Raw genomic sequence first — 17,204 nt, 5'->3', positions numbered from 1 at the left:
TTTCTGAGTCTTACAACTTTTAATTTAGCTCATTCTTTTAACCAAAGTGGCATACAAATGACATTTGTGTATTTCAGAGTTTAACCCATTAATCAAACCTGAGCTAATCAAGGTTTTACTAGGCATACTAGAGACTTCCAGGCAGGCGTGATGAGTTTGGACACCCATATTACGGCTATACATTTGAAATTTAAAGTGCTCCTATTTTGAAGTCTCCAACAATAGGTGTACATGCATGCAAGGTTTCCCACCTCCATTTTGTTTTTATTCCAAACTGCATGAAATACTCAAACTGCATGGAAAAAGGCCCAATTTCTATTTTTATGCTGCTTTCTAGAATATATTTTTAACAGTATTTTTGTCTCTTCTAAAGGAAACGCATGAAAAGGAGCTGCATTTGAATTGTAGAATTCAAAAGCATTCATAAAAGGCATGTGTGTATGTCAAGTTTAGGTGAGAGATCGCTTTATGTGCATCTGTGGTTATGCCCCGAGAACAATACAATAAATTACTGACAAAGTCTTCCTAACCAAACCTTAAACTATAAAACTTTATTGAAGTACCATGTAACGGAACAATTAGATATGACTATATATATATATATATACGCAAAATCAGAATTGGATGACAACATTTACATCGGACATGTAGAAAGAAAGAGAGAGACAGAACCTTCAGTGATTGAATGAGGCGTTTTGCTGTAACACTGACCCTGATCGAATTCCTCCTGGTAAAACAACACACAGAGTTATTCTTCTTTATGATTCTACTAAAACAGTCTGAATTGATCCTGAAAAATCACATGATCCTCCACAGGTACAATCAAAAGGCCGTTACAGTCTTATATCATATGAGAAAAGGCAGCCTAGTAAATCAGGTTGTCAGTCCATTGTAAACGCGGGCGCACGAGCCGAGTGTAATCACACACACACGAGCTCAGGCTGTGTGGACGTGGGATGTGGGACTGTGTGCATGTGAGGTCAATCGTCAGCGAAAGTGAGGCGTCCGGGACCCTCGCTCCTCATCCAGCGCCGGTAGCGCTTCCACCGCGGGTCTGTGGCCATCTTCATCTTCATCTCCTCCTCCTGCTCCGCCCGGTAGGCCTTTCATAAACACACAGAATGATCAGTCAGTCTGAAGTCCTAAACACACACATACTAACAACACCACACACACTCGGTTAATCCCTGATCGACTATCATAGCGCTGGGAGGATCTGACTCGTAATTAGGGATCGACCGATATGGATTTTTTAGTGCCGATACCGATACGGGCTGCCGATTTTCTTGCGCCGATATTTGGAGCCGATACTGCTTTTGCTCTCTCAATTTACAACATAAAAATGACACAATGATCATGATGATCATTTAAAATGTACAATTTAAAAAAGGAACATTTATTGAACTAAAAAAAACAATATTTAACAAATAGTAAAAACAGGTGAGGTAGAACAAGAAAAAAAAAAGTTCAGTGGTGAAAAATTCTGAAAATAAATATTTACACATAAATAAAATAATGACACTAGTGCACACTGACTGTACTGTACTTAGTTTTAAAACTATTTACAACCTAGTCATTTAATGGTTACACTCTAAAAAATGCTGGGTTAAAAATAACCCAAGTTGGGTTGAATATGGACTAACCCAGCAATTGGGTTGTTTTGACCCAGCGGTTGGGTTAAGTGTTTGCTTAAAACAACCCAATTGCTGGGTTAGTCCATTTTCAACCCAACTTGGGTTATTTTTAACCCAGCATTTTATAGAGTGTAGGTGCACTTAACTTAATCTCTTGTAGAGCAACACCAGCGGTAATTCAGGAAAAAATCTCCCAATGCTCCACGTGAAACTTCCGACCTTTTCCCATCGTGTCAATTCTCAATTGATTAATATGCGCGAGGGAGAGCAAGACAGTTTGAAGACGGTGAGAGCTGCCCTGTGGACGCCTGTCTGTAAATAATGCAGGGAAAAAAATATCGGCGAATGCAGCAGCCTTGTATCGGCCGATGCCGATACACGTAAAAATTGCAAATATTGGCCCGATATATCGGTCTAACGCTACTCGTAATCATATTTTAAACATGTGAACTTATAGCTTTTCAAGATACAATTACAATATACAATTTGATACAATTATAAATTGATTATATAAATTGACAACAGAATTATAGTTATAATGTAAAATGCATTAACATTTTTGTTTAAAGGTGCAGTGTGTAATATTTATGAGGATCTATTGACAGAAATGCAATATAATATACATAACTATGTTTTCAGTGGTGCATAATGAACCGTTATGTTTTTATTACCTCAGAATGATCCATTTCTATCTACACACACCGCGGGTCCCCTTACAGTGAAGCCGCCATTTTGCACCGCCATGTTTCTACAGAAGCCCTAAACGGACAAACTTGTCAACAGAGCGCTAGTCGACATCTTTGTCCTGTGTCGGCCACCATAGCTTCTCTATGTGCTTCGAAAGAGAGGGGTGAAATTCGCAACCTCATCGCAAGATGCAGCTAAAATGTACACACTGAACCTTTAAATAAGGGTTTTAAACGTATTTAAATTGCATGTGTTAAATTTCAGAGCACTAGAAAATGAAAACTGCATAAAAGTTTTATAAGCTTTAAATTTAGTGAGAGCAAGAATTTGCTAGCATGAATTAGAATGTTGTAAACATGAATTAACATGTCAGTATGATTTTGCATGTTTCTAACATGAATTAGCATGTTGCTAACATGTTTCAACACATTTGACATTAATTACCATGTTGCTAATATATTTTAGCACATTGTCACACGTTAACATGAATTAGAATGCTGTAATCCGCTGTTAGTATAATAAAATGTTAATAAAAAGTATAATAAAATGTTAGTATGATTTAGCATGTTTCTAACATAAAACATGTTAGCAATAGGATAATTTAACACATTTTGACATGAATTACCATGTAAACATGAAATAACATGTTAGCATTAATTAGCATATTTCTAACATGTTTTAACACATTGTTAACATGAATTAACATGTTAGCATGAATTAGAATGTAGTTAACATGAATTAACATGTTAACATGAATTTGAATGTAGTTAACATGAATTAACATGTTAACATGAATTTGAATGTTGTAAACATGAATTAACATGTTAGTATGATTTAGCATTTTTCAAACATGAATTAGCCTATTGCTGGCATTTTTTAACATATTTTGACTTGAATTACCATGTTGCTAACATGTTTTAGCATATTGTTAACATGTTAGCATTTTAACATGAATTAGAATGTCGTAAACATGAATTAACATGTTGTTACTATGATTTAGATTGTTTCTAACATGAATTAGCCTATTGCTAGCATGTTTTAACACATTTTGACATGAATTACCATGTTGTTAGCGTGTTAACAAGTTAACATGAATTAGAATGTCGTAAACAAGAATTAACATGTTGCTAGTATGAATTAGCATGTTTCTAACATGAATTAGCCTATTGCTAACATGTTTAAGCATATTGTTAACATGAATTACCATGTTGTTAGCGTGTTGTAACACATTGTTAACATGAATTAACATGTTGTTAGCGTGTTAACATGAATTAGAATGTTGTAAACATGAATTAACATGTTGTTAGTATGAATTAGCATGTTTCTAACATGAATTAGCCTATTGCTAACATGTTTAAGCATATTGTTAACATGAATTACCATGTTGTTAGCGTGTTAACAAGTTAACATGAATTAGAATGTCGTAAACATGAATTAACATGTTGTTACTATGATTTAGCATGTTTCTAATATGAATTAGCCTATTGCTAACATGTTTAACACATTTTGACATGAATTACCATGTTGCTAACATGTTGTAACACATTGTTAACATGAATTAACATGTTGTTAGCGTGTTAACATGAATTAGAATGTTGTAAACATGAATTAACATGTTGTTAGTATGACTTAGCATGTTTCTAACATGAATTAGCCTATTGCTAACATGTTTAAGCATATTGTTAACATGAATTAACATGTTGTTAGCGTGTTAACAAGTTAACATGAATTAGAATGTCGTAAACATGAATTAACATGTTACTATGATTTAGCATGTTTCTAACATGAATTAGCCTATTGCTAACATGTTTAACACATTTTGACATGAATTACCATGTTGCTAACATGTTGTAACATTGTTAACATGAATTAACATGTTAGCGCGTTAACCTGAATTAGAATGTTGTAAACATGAATTAACATGTTAGTATGACTTAGCATGTTTCTAACATGAATTAACCTATTGCTAGCATGTTTTAACACATTTTGACATGAATTACCATGTTGTTAGCGTGTTAACAAGTTAACATGAATTAGAATGTCGTAAACATGAATTAACATGTTGTTAGTATGACTTAGCATGTTTCTAACATTAATTAGCCTATTGCTAACATGTTTAAGCACATTGTTAACATGAATTAACATGTTGTTAGCGTGTTAAGAAGTTAACATGAATTAGAATGTCGTAAACATGAATTAACATGTTGTTAGAAGGATTTAGCATGTTTCTAACATGAATTAGCTTATTGCTAGCATGTTTAACACATTTTGACATGAATTACCATTTTGTTAACATGTTGTAACACATTGTTAACATGAATTAACATGTTAGCATGTTAACATGAATTAGAATGTTGCAAACATGAATTAACATGTTAGTATGATTTAGCATGTTTCTAACATTAATTAGCCTATTGCTAGGATGTGTAAAACATTTTCACATTAATTACCATGTTGCTAACATGTTTTAGCACATTGTTAACATGAATTAACATGTTAGCGTGTTAACAAGTTAACATGAATTAGAATGTTGTAAACATGAATTAACATGTTAGTGTGTTAACAAGTTAACATGAATTAGAATGTTGTAAACATGAATTAACATGTCAGTATTATTTAACATGTTTCCAACATGAATTAGCATGTTGCTAGTATGATTTAGCATTTTTCTAATATGTTTTAGCATACTGTCCTTAGATAGTCATTTAGCTTTGGTAGTGATAGACAGCTTAAATACTCTACAAGTCTTATTGTACAAAGGTTTTGACCCCCTTAATGAGAGCGTATGGGACTTTTTGTAGTTTTGAGTGTCCGTTTAATGAAAATCTAATGTCGGATTAAGTAGAAAAGATACAGCAACCCGAGTCAGAACAGTCTGAAGGTCTGAGCCGAGTTGTAGTTTGAAAGCCTTATGGTGCGCTCACACCAGACGCGAATGAAGCGTTTCACGCGAGTGATTTCCATGTTAAGTCAATGCAAAGACGCAAATAGACGTTCTGCGGAGCGATTCGCGCAAATGACACAGCGTGAATTGGGCGAGTTGAAAAATCTGAACTTTGCCGGATATTCGCATCGTGTTAACCAATCAGGAGCTTGCTCTAGTAGTGACAACAATGAGGACAAAATCATAGGTGGATACCCGGAGCTGTACGATACATCTTCGTACTTTATAGAAACAGGAATAAAAAGGAAGAAAGTAAAGTTCTTCTTTCTTGGAAGAAAGTAAAGCCGGGGTATAATTACGTCATGCGGACGGTGCACGAATGCGGACGGCCCAAGTATACCCGGGCCTTAAGTGAGGAGGTCAGACAATCAAGTTGTAAAAAACACTCTTTACTCAATTTGAGCTATATAGCCTATTGAGACTACAAGCTAGCTAAAGCTGACAAATTGAGCTTATTCGCCGTATTTTAAAACAATCCATGTCAGCCATTTCGCAACGAGACGAGCCGCTGGCAGAAGCCCCTCCCATTACGCGAATTCGTGTCTGTTGTGAAGTTAATGTCGCGCGCGAATGAAGTGAGTAAACTCAAAAAGGTCAATAGACATGTGCCGGTACACAGTAATACGATATATCATAATAATGAACATGCACGATATTGTTACCGTGGGCACTTCAAAATACAGTGAATAATTATTTATTGCGAATTATTCCGATTTCTTAGAATGCATTTTAAGAATACTTTCCCCATCAACCGTTGAACAACACGTCAAAGAGGAACGCGCACTGATGTAAACAAACTCAACGTGCATGAGCACATGGCGGAACGTGTAGGAGACGCGCAGTCACTCTCTGACAGCAGAGGGCGCTGAAACAACAGAAATAGAGCCATTTCCCCGGTAATCCTCGTAAACAAAACAGTTTTCTGTATTCGCTACGGTGCTCATCACATAACCAAATACTTAATACTTAAAGACTTAAGGCTATTCATTTTCAAACTTAAACATTTTATATTTTAATCTGGACTACATGCCCTAGATATTGTTTGAAAATGTTCTGATTCTTTGTTGTTCAGTCACACACTTTACAATAAGGCTCTATTATTTAACATTAGTTAATTCATTAACAAACTGACAATGACAAATACTTCTAAAACATTTATTAATCTTAGTTAAATTTAAACTTCAGCATTTAATAACACATTATTCAAATCAAAACTGTATTATTTAATGGACCTGAGCTAGCACTGACAAACAGTTGCTTTTTTAACGTTATCAAAGAAGAATAACTTCTATAAAAATGTAGCTATTCATTCTTTAATGTTAATGCATTAACTAGTGAGACCTTATTGTGTTACCTATTGTTCTTTATAATTCTTTTGCACTTTAATCTGTTTTAAATAGTGTTTACTTTATACATTTGTGTGTATTGCTTTATTGTATTTAAATGTTTGGTTCTTTTGTTATAAGAAAGTTATTAAAGGGTTAGTTCACCCAAAAATGAAAATTCTGTCATTAATTCCTCACCCTCATGTCGTTCGACACCCGTAAGACCTCAGTTCATCTTCAGACACAAATGAAGATATTTTAGTTGAAATCTGATGCTGAGAAAGGCTTCAGATAGGCCTCCATTGGCATTCAGTACATTTACACTCACAAGACCCATAAAAGGCACTTAAAACGTCGTTACAAAGTCCATCTAAACACAGTGGCTCTACAATCATTTTACGATGCGACAACAATAGTTTTTGTGCGCAAAAAAAAAAATCGAAATAACTACTTTATTCAACCTCTTCTTGTCTTCCTTGTGTGCCTCCACGACGCATGCGCGAGAATATGATGTAGCGCCAGGGTTCGGGAATCCATGAAATGCACACTTTAGCCCCATTTTGAGAACTACGCCGAGACCTAAAGCACGATCAATATAGAATCCAACAGCTTAGATACGCGCGTCTTCCTCTGCTCGTAAACAAATCTCTTCTGGGTCATGTGTCCGAACCCCGGATCTGCGTCATATTCTCGCGCATGCGTCGTGGAGGCACACACGGAAGACAAGAACAAGTTGGATAAAGGCGTTTAGATTTTTTTTGGCGCACAAAAACTATTGTCGTCGCATCGTAAAATTATTGTAGAGTCACTGTGGTGAGATGGACTTTGTAACGACGTTTTTAGTGCCGTTTATGGGTCTTGTGAGTGTGAATGTACTGAATGCCAATGGAGGCCTATCTGAAGCCTTTCTCAGCATCAGCTTTCAACTAAAATATCTTCATTTGTGTCTGAAGATGAACGGAGGTCTTACGGGTGTCGAACAACATGAGGGTGAGGAATTAATGACAGAATTTTCATTTTTGGGTGAACTAACCCTTTAAACCTGTTATAGTATGACTACGCTTTTTTTGCAACTTATTTCAATATCGTGATAATACCGTATACCGTGATAAAAGCTTCAGCAATTAATCGCAACATGGAGCACATATATTTTTGAAAGAACTAAGTGTTTTTAGCTAAGAATAAACTAAAAAAGTTACACAATGTAGCTTTAAGCTTATTATTCTTCTTCTGAGACTTACTGTGCATTCACACCAGACGTGAATGAAGCGAATAAATCGCGCTATTCACGCGTAGTTGGATGCTTGACCGTTAGGCATGTGCCGGTATCAAGTTTTCATCATTAATGTATATTTACTTCTTTCAAGTAATAAAGTATTCTCGTAAGTTTATAATATGCTAGAGCCCGACCGATATATCGGCGGGCCGATATTATCGGCCGATATTAGGCATTTTCCAAACTATCGGTATCGGCATTTATGATGGCCGATAAATGAATATTTAAAAAAATATTAAAAACGGACGAAAAACCGCTCAACCACATTATGAGTGTTGGCGTTTCATAGTTTGTCCACCAGAGGGCACCCTACAACGTGCCATACAGCAACACCAGCTGATTCATGCCGATTCATGCTGCCGCCACGAACATTCAAACAACGAAGCTGTGCATGTAAGTTGGCAACGAGACATACATTGCTTGAATAACATTGAAAAGAACATCCCAATCAGTTCTCTTAACTCAAATAAGCATGACAAAATTGGTGACTGCCAAGTCCAGTTTTGCTGTTACATGTAAGCCAAGAGTGAAACAGAATTTGCTTACGTTAGGTTGTTACAGTATAACTTAGTTGACTGACTGTCAGTTTAACTCGGCCAAAGTGACTGAATAAGATGTATTTCTTTAATAGCGTGACAGTTTGACAGCATGAGACGTATCATCTCTCTCCTGCCCGTTATTTTGAAAAAGTATACAATATTTTGTAGTCCATTTCTAAATTATGACTTATCATAGACGCTAACCACAAAGCTAGCTAATGCCATGGCTATCAGTGGGAGACCGATAACATTAATGCGCCTTGGAAATCACAACAAACTTATTCTGCCTAAATAAAGTAATGATTACTGTATTTATAACTAGTATATTTGTAGTACCAGTCCCTGCATTGTAAATCGTAAGTTAGGCTCGTGAAGAGTGAACGAAAGCGCGTTGCTGACTTCGTTCAGACGCCGCATTAACAAATAATGGATCTATTGCATCATCAGTAGTAGATTTTTAGAAGGCAGGCAGCAAATGATGATCTAAAATGGTTTGTTTGATGGATAGAATTAAAAGAGTGCATGTAAAGGGATAAGCAAGTTGACATTGTAATTATAAGGTAGCTCATATTTATACTGTATATAGTTTATATTTTGCTGTTGTTGTTATTTATCAGAAATTAACTGAATATTTTTTTCCAGTCTTGCTCAAAGTTATATTTATGAAGCTTACCACGTCTGTTAATACTGGTAACTTTGATTTTTTGTTCTGTTTTTGTTATTGTGTTTTCGTCCAAACAACTTTGTTTCATATCTTAAGTGTGTATTTTTATAAATTTTATTTATCAGAACTTTAATATAATTTTATGTTCATCTGTTCTGTTGTGACAATAAAACAAACAAGTTTATTTTTAAACTGCATTATCATATTATTTTAGAGAGGCTGAGGGATCATGAATAACTACAAATAACTATGTTATTTTATTTTTTAATTTTTTTAATACATATCGGCTGATATATCGGAATATCGGATTTTTAAATCACCAAATATTTGTATCGGTATCGGCCTTAAAAATCCTTTATCGGTCGGGCTCTATAATATGCCATTGAAAATACATACGGGTAGGGTTTCGATTGCGGGTCGCCATGTTGCCCCTCCATCTTGAAAGTACATTAGCCAAAGAGAAACATACCCGTAAATTCAAGCTTCGCCTTTCGCGTTTTAACACTCGATGGCACCGTGTCGAATGTGGACGAGGTCGAACTGGAAGCCATATTAATTAATTGAGAGGAACAGAAACTAAAATTCTCTGGATGGTCATATACCTTTCCACCGCTAGATGGGGGAAAATATCACACAGTGTAGCTTTAAACAGTAGATCAGTATGTAATAATAAGTGCTACGAAATGAAATGTTCTCCAAACCTCGTAATTCTCTTTGATCCAGAGCTGCTTCTTCAGGAAAGTGTCTATCATGCTGCTCTCCAGACTGTCAAACTGAGCCTGCGACATCTTCATGAACTTGCGGATAATGTAAAGTCTCTCCTCATCGCCGTACTCCTCCCCACAAACGGTGAAACGGTAAAACCACGAGCAGTGCCACGCCACGTAGGTGCACAGATGGTAGGGGAACAGAATGATTTTACACAGCAGAATGTCAGACACATTGGGCTTCTGATAGCCGCCTTTGATGTCTATCTTGTTCTTGATGATGTCTCTGATAATCTGCTCCTCCTCCTCGCGGATCTCCTCTTTGGATCGCCGGTTCTTTCCCTTCTCTTTGGTTCTGTTCAGCAGGCCTTGCTGCTTGGCCAGTTCGGTAGCCTGGATGCGATATTTGGGAACGGTCATCAGGTAGTTGATGGCTTCCGTGTAGCTACTCCACCAGCTGTAATACTGCAAACGAATAAGAACATCTGCTTGTTAAACGGATAGTTCTCTAACAGCTGTCTTTGTGAGCCTATTCTATATATTAAAGGGCATCTATAACGTCCCTTTTTACAAGTTTAAAATAATGTGTCCCCAGAATGTGTCTGTGAGGTTCCAGCTCAAAATACCACACATACCATGTTGTAAATGCCCATTTTTGAGTGGAAAGCATGTTTCTTTAAATGCAAATGAGCTGCTGAAGAGGGCGGAGCCTGTACATCTCGTGCCTCCGATACTCTGCCAAAAACTAAAACATCTGTTTGGTTTTGATTATCTGGTATCGTATTGAAGTCATAATTTTGGTATCGTGACAACACTATTCTATATAAAAAGTATTTGCTGATATTCTCCTTTTTTTGTTATGTTGGTTTACAAATTTGTACCTTTTTTTACATTTTTACTCTTTTAGTTTTACATTTTGTCAAAGGCTTGTTTACATTTATACTTTTTTATAGTACACTACTGAAGGCCAATGTTGCAAGTTAAATTAAATGTTTTAAAGTAAAATTATTGCGATAAATTAGTCGATAGATTAATCGATTAATCGATAAATTAGTCAGTAGATTAATCTTTATAAAAATAGTCGTTAGTGGCAGCCCTACTTTTCACAATGTTGAAGTAGCTTATTAAAATCATTCAGATATTGCATGCCGTTGCGATATGAATATAGCGACATGAACATTTGCGATATTTAGATAATTCGTGCCTCCGATACTCAATCAAAACCAAACAGATGTTTTAGTTTTTGGCAATCATCTCTATCGCGCTCACGCTCACATGACATTGCAGTTCTTCATCACCATGAAAGTTTATGATCTGCATGTGTTTTAAAGCCATATCAGTCTAAACTTCTGATATATGGTTTTCTGAGCACACACACACACCCGAAGCACAGAAAGCTGTGTGTCAGACGGAGCGTCCCGTGAGTATTCTTTTTTTATCCAGATTTGAACCAATGATACTGGATCTTTAAGTCTGTGACATACAGTTCAGATGTTATAACCCACAATGCATTAGTATTGGCTCCTATTTGCAAACCGTTCTAATTAACCAAAATTCTTTCGACTATTCATTATGAGGGTCTGTAAATAATACACAGTAAATGAAGGTCTCTGAGAATTACAGAATCTAAACTTATTTAGAGCATAAAAATAAGGAAGAAGATGAAGAAACTAGGGCTGTCAAAAGATTAATCGCGATTAATCGCATCCAACATAAAAGTTTGTGTTTACATAATATATGTGTGTGTACTCTGTTAATTATTATTTATATATAAATACAGACACATGCATGTATATTTAAGAAAAAATATTTTTATATATAAAACATTTATATTTATATATATTATACATTATATAAATGTATACAGTATATAAATGCAAATATTTCTTAAATATATACATGAATGTTTGTGTATTTATATATAAATAATAACTAACAGAGTACACACACATATATTATGTAAACACAAACTTTTATTTTGGATGCGATTAATCCCTATTAATCTTTTGACAGCCCTAGAAGAAACTCATCAGTACGTTGTTTTTTTTTCAAGTCAATGGCAATTAATGAAGTGAGTGAGCCGTAAGTGAACATTTTGTGATGAGCGGTGTACTTACCTGAAACAGTGAGATTGCACAAATAGTTACGAGTATCACTATCCGAACGTCTACTTTGGGAGCAAGTCTTCTCCTGTAGTAAGTGTAGTAGTGGCTGTAATATTCCTCTGGGTGGTCCAGCATGTAGTCGTAGTCCTTGCGTAATTCTTCATCCTGAAAATCACAATATTACAGTCTGTTTGACTATTGACCATGACTATTTACCAACATGCAAGGGAAAGCAATATGTGAATGTAGGTGAGGACGTTTGACATCTGAGCTACATTTGAATGCTATATTGGTGATTCAGTTTGAGGGGGAAAGTTTTGATTAGTGCTGGGAATAGATTAAAAAAAATGAACTAATTAATCAAATTTTTCGCAAGTTTTTAATATTTTGAAACATTAATGACGTTACATTACAGTATAACTGAAAGCTCCCAATTTCAACATTTATTAGGCTTTAAAAAACAACTTTTAATTTAAGTGAACTTAAAACAATCTTTACATAACCCCAAAATAATAAATGTTATTTTTACCTGTGCCTTCCCTGTTAGACATATACAGAAATGTAATAGTTATCAAACACCTTTCTTAACTGCATAAATAATAAATGAAATATAGATTAATCATCATTAAAGCTACAATTTTCTCTGTTCCCGATGTTCTTTGATGAACATTAATGACAGGGATCATCAGTGCTCCTGTCACTTTAAGAACAGCCGCAGATCTGACGCGCATCTGAAGCGCATCTCATCTCCTAACAACTCTTTAAGTTCATTTAAGACTTTATTACTAATTTAAGACTCCTAATATGAGAATACTCAAAATTCTCTGTTGTTGTTATTGATTGTTCATGAGCAAAAGAGAACTCGATGTGAGCAGGAGACTGACGCGTCGAGTGTGTATGTGTGTGTGTGTGTGTGTGTGTCCCTCGATTAGCTGACATGAGAAGCAGCCACACAGACAGGACACTGTCACACACACACACACACACACACACACAGACAGGACACTGTCACACACGCAACCACACACACACACACACACACACACACACACACACACACACACACACAGGACATTGACATACAGTGCGCTCGTGTCTTGTCGCGCTTGGAAGCATTTACATGAATAGGAGCGAGATCATGTAACGCTAGGCAAAAATGGATATAAAAACGGACGCTGCGTTATTTGCGTTAAATATTTTTAATGCGTTAAGCTGAAAAAATTAATCACCCGCGTTAACGCGTTAATTTGCTCAGCCCTAGTTTTGATACATGATTTGTCATGATTTCGCACTGCAATGCAACAGAACTTCGCTTGCAATTACAATCAAAGAAGCTGTCTATTATGCCATATCTACACTCTTAGTGCACTCGTTCATTATACAACACAATATATTGACAGTGCCTACCGTGGCACCGCCCCCAGAGTAATTTAGATTTTTATTAGTAGTAAAAATAATTTAGTTCAGTTAGCGAACAGACACTACATTTAAAAACAGAACGTGCAGCGTGAGCCGAACGAGAGTCGCAGCACAGATCAGCAGAGTCAGATTTCATTCATCACGAGAGTGAGGAGCTGACTGACAAGACGACGGTGGAAGATTTGGTTTCAAAGCGAAATATAAAAGCGCATATTTAAGTGAGTTTGTAATTGTACCATTTTGTTGTTGTGTTGTTCATTAAGAATAACAACGAACCCACCATTCAAGCAAGTGCCGTCCCCGAATTGGCGCTAATTCTAAAGTGAAAGTAAAATGGGCACGGCCATTCATAATGGCCGAATTAAGGGGTTTTCTATTAAATAAACCGGCACCAGGTCACACACTTCAGTTGGATATCATTGTAGAATAGCGTAACAAAGACAATGAAAAACTCAACTAAATTGGGAAGTACCTTGAATTATATGCACACACCACTGATTCTGAGGGACTAAATACAGAAATCAGCGGTGTGGGTGAAGATTGATGATGTTTTCGCATTTTCAGGTGAGATTCTCAAATTAACTCAGTTAATGTAAGTTACATCCTGAGGTAAAATGTTCAGGCTGCAGACTTATAAACGATTGTATTTAGTTGTACAGTGCAATCATAACATATTAAATTAAGATAATGTCTGACATAGTACAGACATTATCTTAATTTAATATGTTATGATTGCACTGTACAATTAAATACAATCGTTTATAAGTCTGCAGCCTGAATAACAATAACCATAACAATATTGCTGACCATAAACTGAATCATAGAATGCGCGTGTCCAGTGTGCGATAACTGTGAGTTGTCTGAGACGTGGCACGGCGCTTCGCTTAGTTTCTCAACGTGCTCAAACGTGATGCGTAACACGAGAATGAACCTCATTGGTTCTCGCCGAAGCTAAAACGTGATGCGTAACACGAGAATGAACCTCATTGGTTCTCGCCGAAGCTAAAACGTGATGCGTAACACGAGAATGAACCTCATTGGTTCTCGCCGAAGCTAAAACGTGATGCGTAACACAAGAATGAACCTCATTGGTTCTCGCTGAAGCTAAAACGTGATGCGTAACACGAGAATGAACCTCATTGGTTCTCGCCGAAGCTAAAACGTGATGCGTAACACGAGAATGAACCTCATTGGTTCTCGCCGAAGCTAAAACGTGATGCGTAACACGAGAATGAACCTCATTGGTTCTCGCTGAAGCTAAAACGTGATGCACAACACGAGAACGAACCTCATTGGTTCTCGCTGAAGCTAAAACGTGATGCGTAACACGAGAACGAACCTCATTGGTTCTCGCTGAAGCTCAAATGTGATGCGTAACACGAGAATGAACCTCATTGGTTCTCGCTGAAGCTAAAACGTGATGCGTAACACGAGAACGAACCTCATTGGTTCTCGCTGAAGCTCAAACGTGATGCGTAACACGAGAATGAACATCATTGGTTCTCGCTGAAGCTCAAACGTGATGCGTAACACGAGAATGAACCTCATTGGTTCTCGCTGAAGCTCAAACGTGATGCGTAACACGAGAATGAACCTCATTGGTTCTCGCTGAAGCTCAAACGTGATGCGTAACACGAGAATGAACCTCATTGGTTCTCGCCGAAGCTCAAACGTGATGCGTAACACGAGAACGATGAGTTGATGAATGTTTATGTGAATAAAAGCCTAATTCAATCTGTTCATCATATAAATCTCTCAATTCATATCGATTAGTTTAATGATCTATTTGTGAACTTTTGTGTCACAGTGGTAGTTGTGTAGCTGTCAATGGAGGGACAGAAATCACTCAGATTTCATCAAAAATATCTTCATTTGTGTTCTGAAGATGAACAAATGTCTTGCAGGTTTGGAACGACATGAGGGTGAGAAATGAATGGCAGAATTTTCATTTTTGCTTGTACTATCCCTTTAATGCACATTCTAACCACAATTTTTACGCAATCTGGATGAAGATCTTTGATTTCTTACGTGTAAGCTCAAGAGCTTTGTGCAAACGGGCGCTTGTTTTGTTTACCTTGAGTGTCTCGTAAGCTGTAGCGACGAGCATAAACTTTTGCTGCGCGGTCTCGCGGGTGTCCTCGGTCTCCCCGGGCTGGTATCGGTCCGGGTGGTACCTTCGGGCCAGCTGACGGTACGCGCGCCCGATCTCCGCTTTACTGGCATCACGCGAAACTGAAAGCACGTCATAGCAACTCTGAGTCCCGCAATACAGTCCCTCGATGAGCGCGGCGACCGAAGAAAAACCCGAAATAAAAACAAAACAGATCCATAAAGTGAGTCTTAGCTCCATGGACGCGGCCATGTCAGCATTCTGATGCTGCGGTCGCGCTCTGATGACGCAACCTACACGTGTTGAACTCGTATGTGCAAAAATGGTCTTTTGCAATATTGTTTGTGTCAAGTTATTAGTCGAGTCTGTCTTCGAGGGTTCTTTTAGTTCAATTCTTAACGAAACTCTGAAAGATATCTTACATTTAGTGACCAATAATAGAAAGACTTCTGGCTCCGACTAAAAAAATCTTCTGCCCTACAAATTTGTTGAAGTTTCTTTTAAAATTATAACTGTTATCCAATCAACTATACGTATTATAGTACGATGAATACAATAAACTATAGGTACAATGACAGTAATCAAGGTGCTTGATTTTGTCATCTATGAAGAAACAATTACACGCTTATTTTGGAATTGTGTTTATTGCAAAGTATTTTGGATTGATTTTTCCAATTTTGTAAAAAGGAATTCATCCCTAAACTTCTTTATTAGCCTTTTTCGTGACCCCCTTAAAAATAGACAATTTTCATATAAAGTTTATAATTATTTTATTACTTATTCCTTGCAGAATTTTACATTATTAAAGTTATTTTTCACAGAAAATACCAACTATTTAAATAACTTAAATGTCCATAGCTTAAGACTCTTCTATAGTGTAATACTTATAAGATAGATATGATCCCCTTATCTAGACACTTACATGAAAATGAGAAAGAATTCAGAACAAAAGCAAATTTGGTAAACATTTATTTGCTTTTAAAAATAAAACCAAATACCAACTAAAAAAAACGTATAGGCTACTAATCGTCTGTGCCTCCGTTTTACTGCTCTTTTCTTATATCATTGTGAAAGTGATGTTTTTAATGAGCATTATTTAATTAATCTTTGTTATATTACCCTGCCAGTAAAATAAAAAATAGATAAAAAGTGAACAGAATGGAATGTGAGTGACTGTGTCTGTCAGTGTGTGTGTGCGCAAGAGACAGAGAGAGAGAGAGTGTGTGTGTGTGTGTGTGTGTGTGTGTGTGTGTGTGTGTGTGTGTGTGTGTGTGTGTGTGTGTGTGTGTGTGTGTGTGTGTGTGTGTGTGTGTGTGTGTGTGTGTGTGTGTGTATGCGTGTGTGTGAGAGAAATGGCGGTCACAAGTTTGTGTTTGTCTTGTTTGTCACAGTAACCCCGCCCCCAGCCGCTGTTATCTATGATAGTTATATAGTGTATTTAAAATTAAGCATAAATTGTGTAGGAATCTACATATGTGGTGTAGGACCTCTTGGTGTAAGTTTAAGAGGTCACAAAAACCTTCTAAATAAATTGTCATCAGGTTAAAAGTGCACTATGTAACTTTTCCGTCCGCTAGAGGTCGCCTGTTCAAAACAAAGGCGTAGTTTGATGATGCAGAATCTTGGGACATGTGGTCTTCACCTCACAGCCGGTGGAAAAGAATCGGGATAGGACTCGGGCAGAAATCATTTTCATGGATGTGATTATTAACATTACTGTAGTGAAGCAGAAGCAGGAGCGAGTGTTGTGGAGCTGAGGAACCGCTGGAGCGATTGTTAAAGGGTCATGAAAGC

The 17,204-nt window shown here is 36.7% G+C and overlaps 1 protein-coding gene across 1 annotated transcript; it reads right to left on the bottom strand.

Moving 5' to 3' along the window:
- Nucleotides 1–532: 532 nt before the first annotated feature.
- On the bottom strand, nucleotides 533–15,720 carry dnajc25 (DnaJ (Hsp40) homolog, subfamily C, member 25). Its single transcript, XM_079814483.1, has 4 exons — nucleotides 15,375–15,720; nucleotides 11,894–12,046; nucleotides 9,771–10,241; nucleotides 533–1,103 (listed from the first exon to the last, which is right to left on the bottom strand). The coding sequence occupies exons 1-4, from the start codon at nucleotides 15,660–15,662 to the stop codon at nucleotides 981–983; spliced, it is 1,035 nt and encodes a 344-aa protein (XP_079670609.1). The 5' UTR covers nucleotides 15,663–15,720; the 3' UTR covers nucleotides 533–980.
- Nucleotides 15,721–17,204: the final 1,484 nt, after the last annotated feature.

This window comes from Gobio gobio, assembly GCF_949357685.1.
Source record: "Gobio gobio genome assembly, chromosome: 4".
Classification (NCBI taxonomy): domain Eukaryota; kingdom Metazoa; phylum Chordata; class Actinopteri; order Cypriniformes; family Gobionidae; genus Gobio; species Gobio gobio.
Note: the sequence above shows the minus strand (reverse complement) of the source record. Positions and strands in the feature narration are given on the sequence as shown.

Bases quoted from the DNA above. Each gene is read 5' to 3' on its own strand.
- dnajc25 (XM_079814483.1), bottom strand. From the start codon at position 15,662: ATGGCCGCGTCCATGGAGCTAAGACTCACTTTATGGATCTGTTTTGTT. The intron at 12,047-15,374 runs GTAAACAAAACA...TGTGATTTTCAG, and splicing joins CAGCTTACGAGACACTCAAG to GATGAAGAATTACGCAAGGA. The intron at 1,104-9,770 runs GTTTGGAGAACA...TGTTTATGAAAG, and splicing joins GGATCAAAGAGAATTACGAG to GCCTACCGGGCGGAGCAGGA.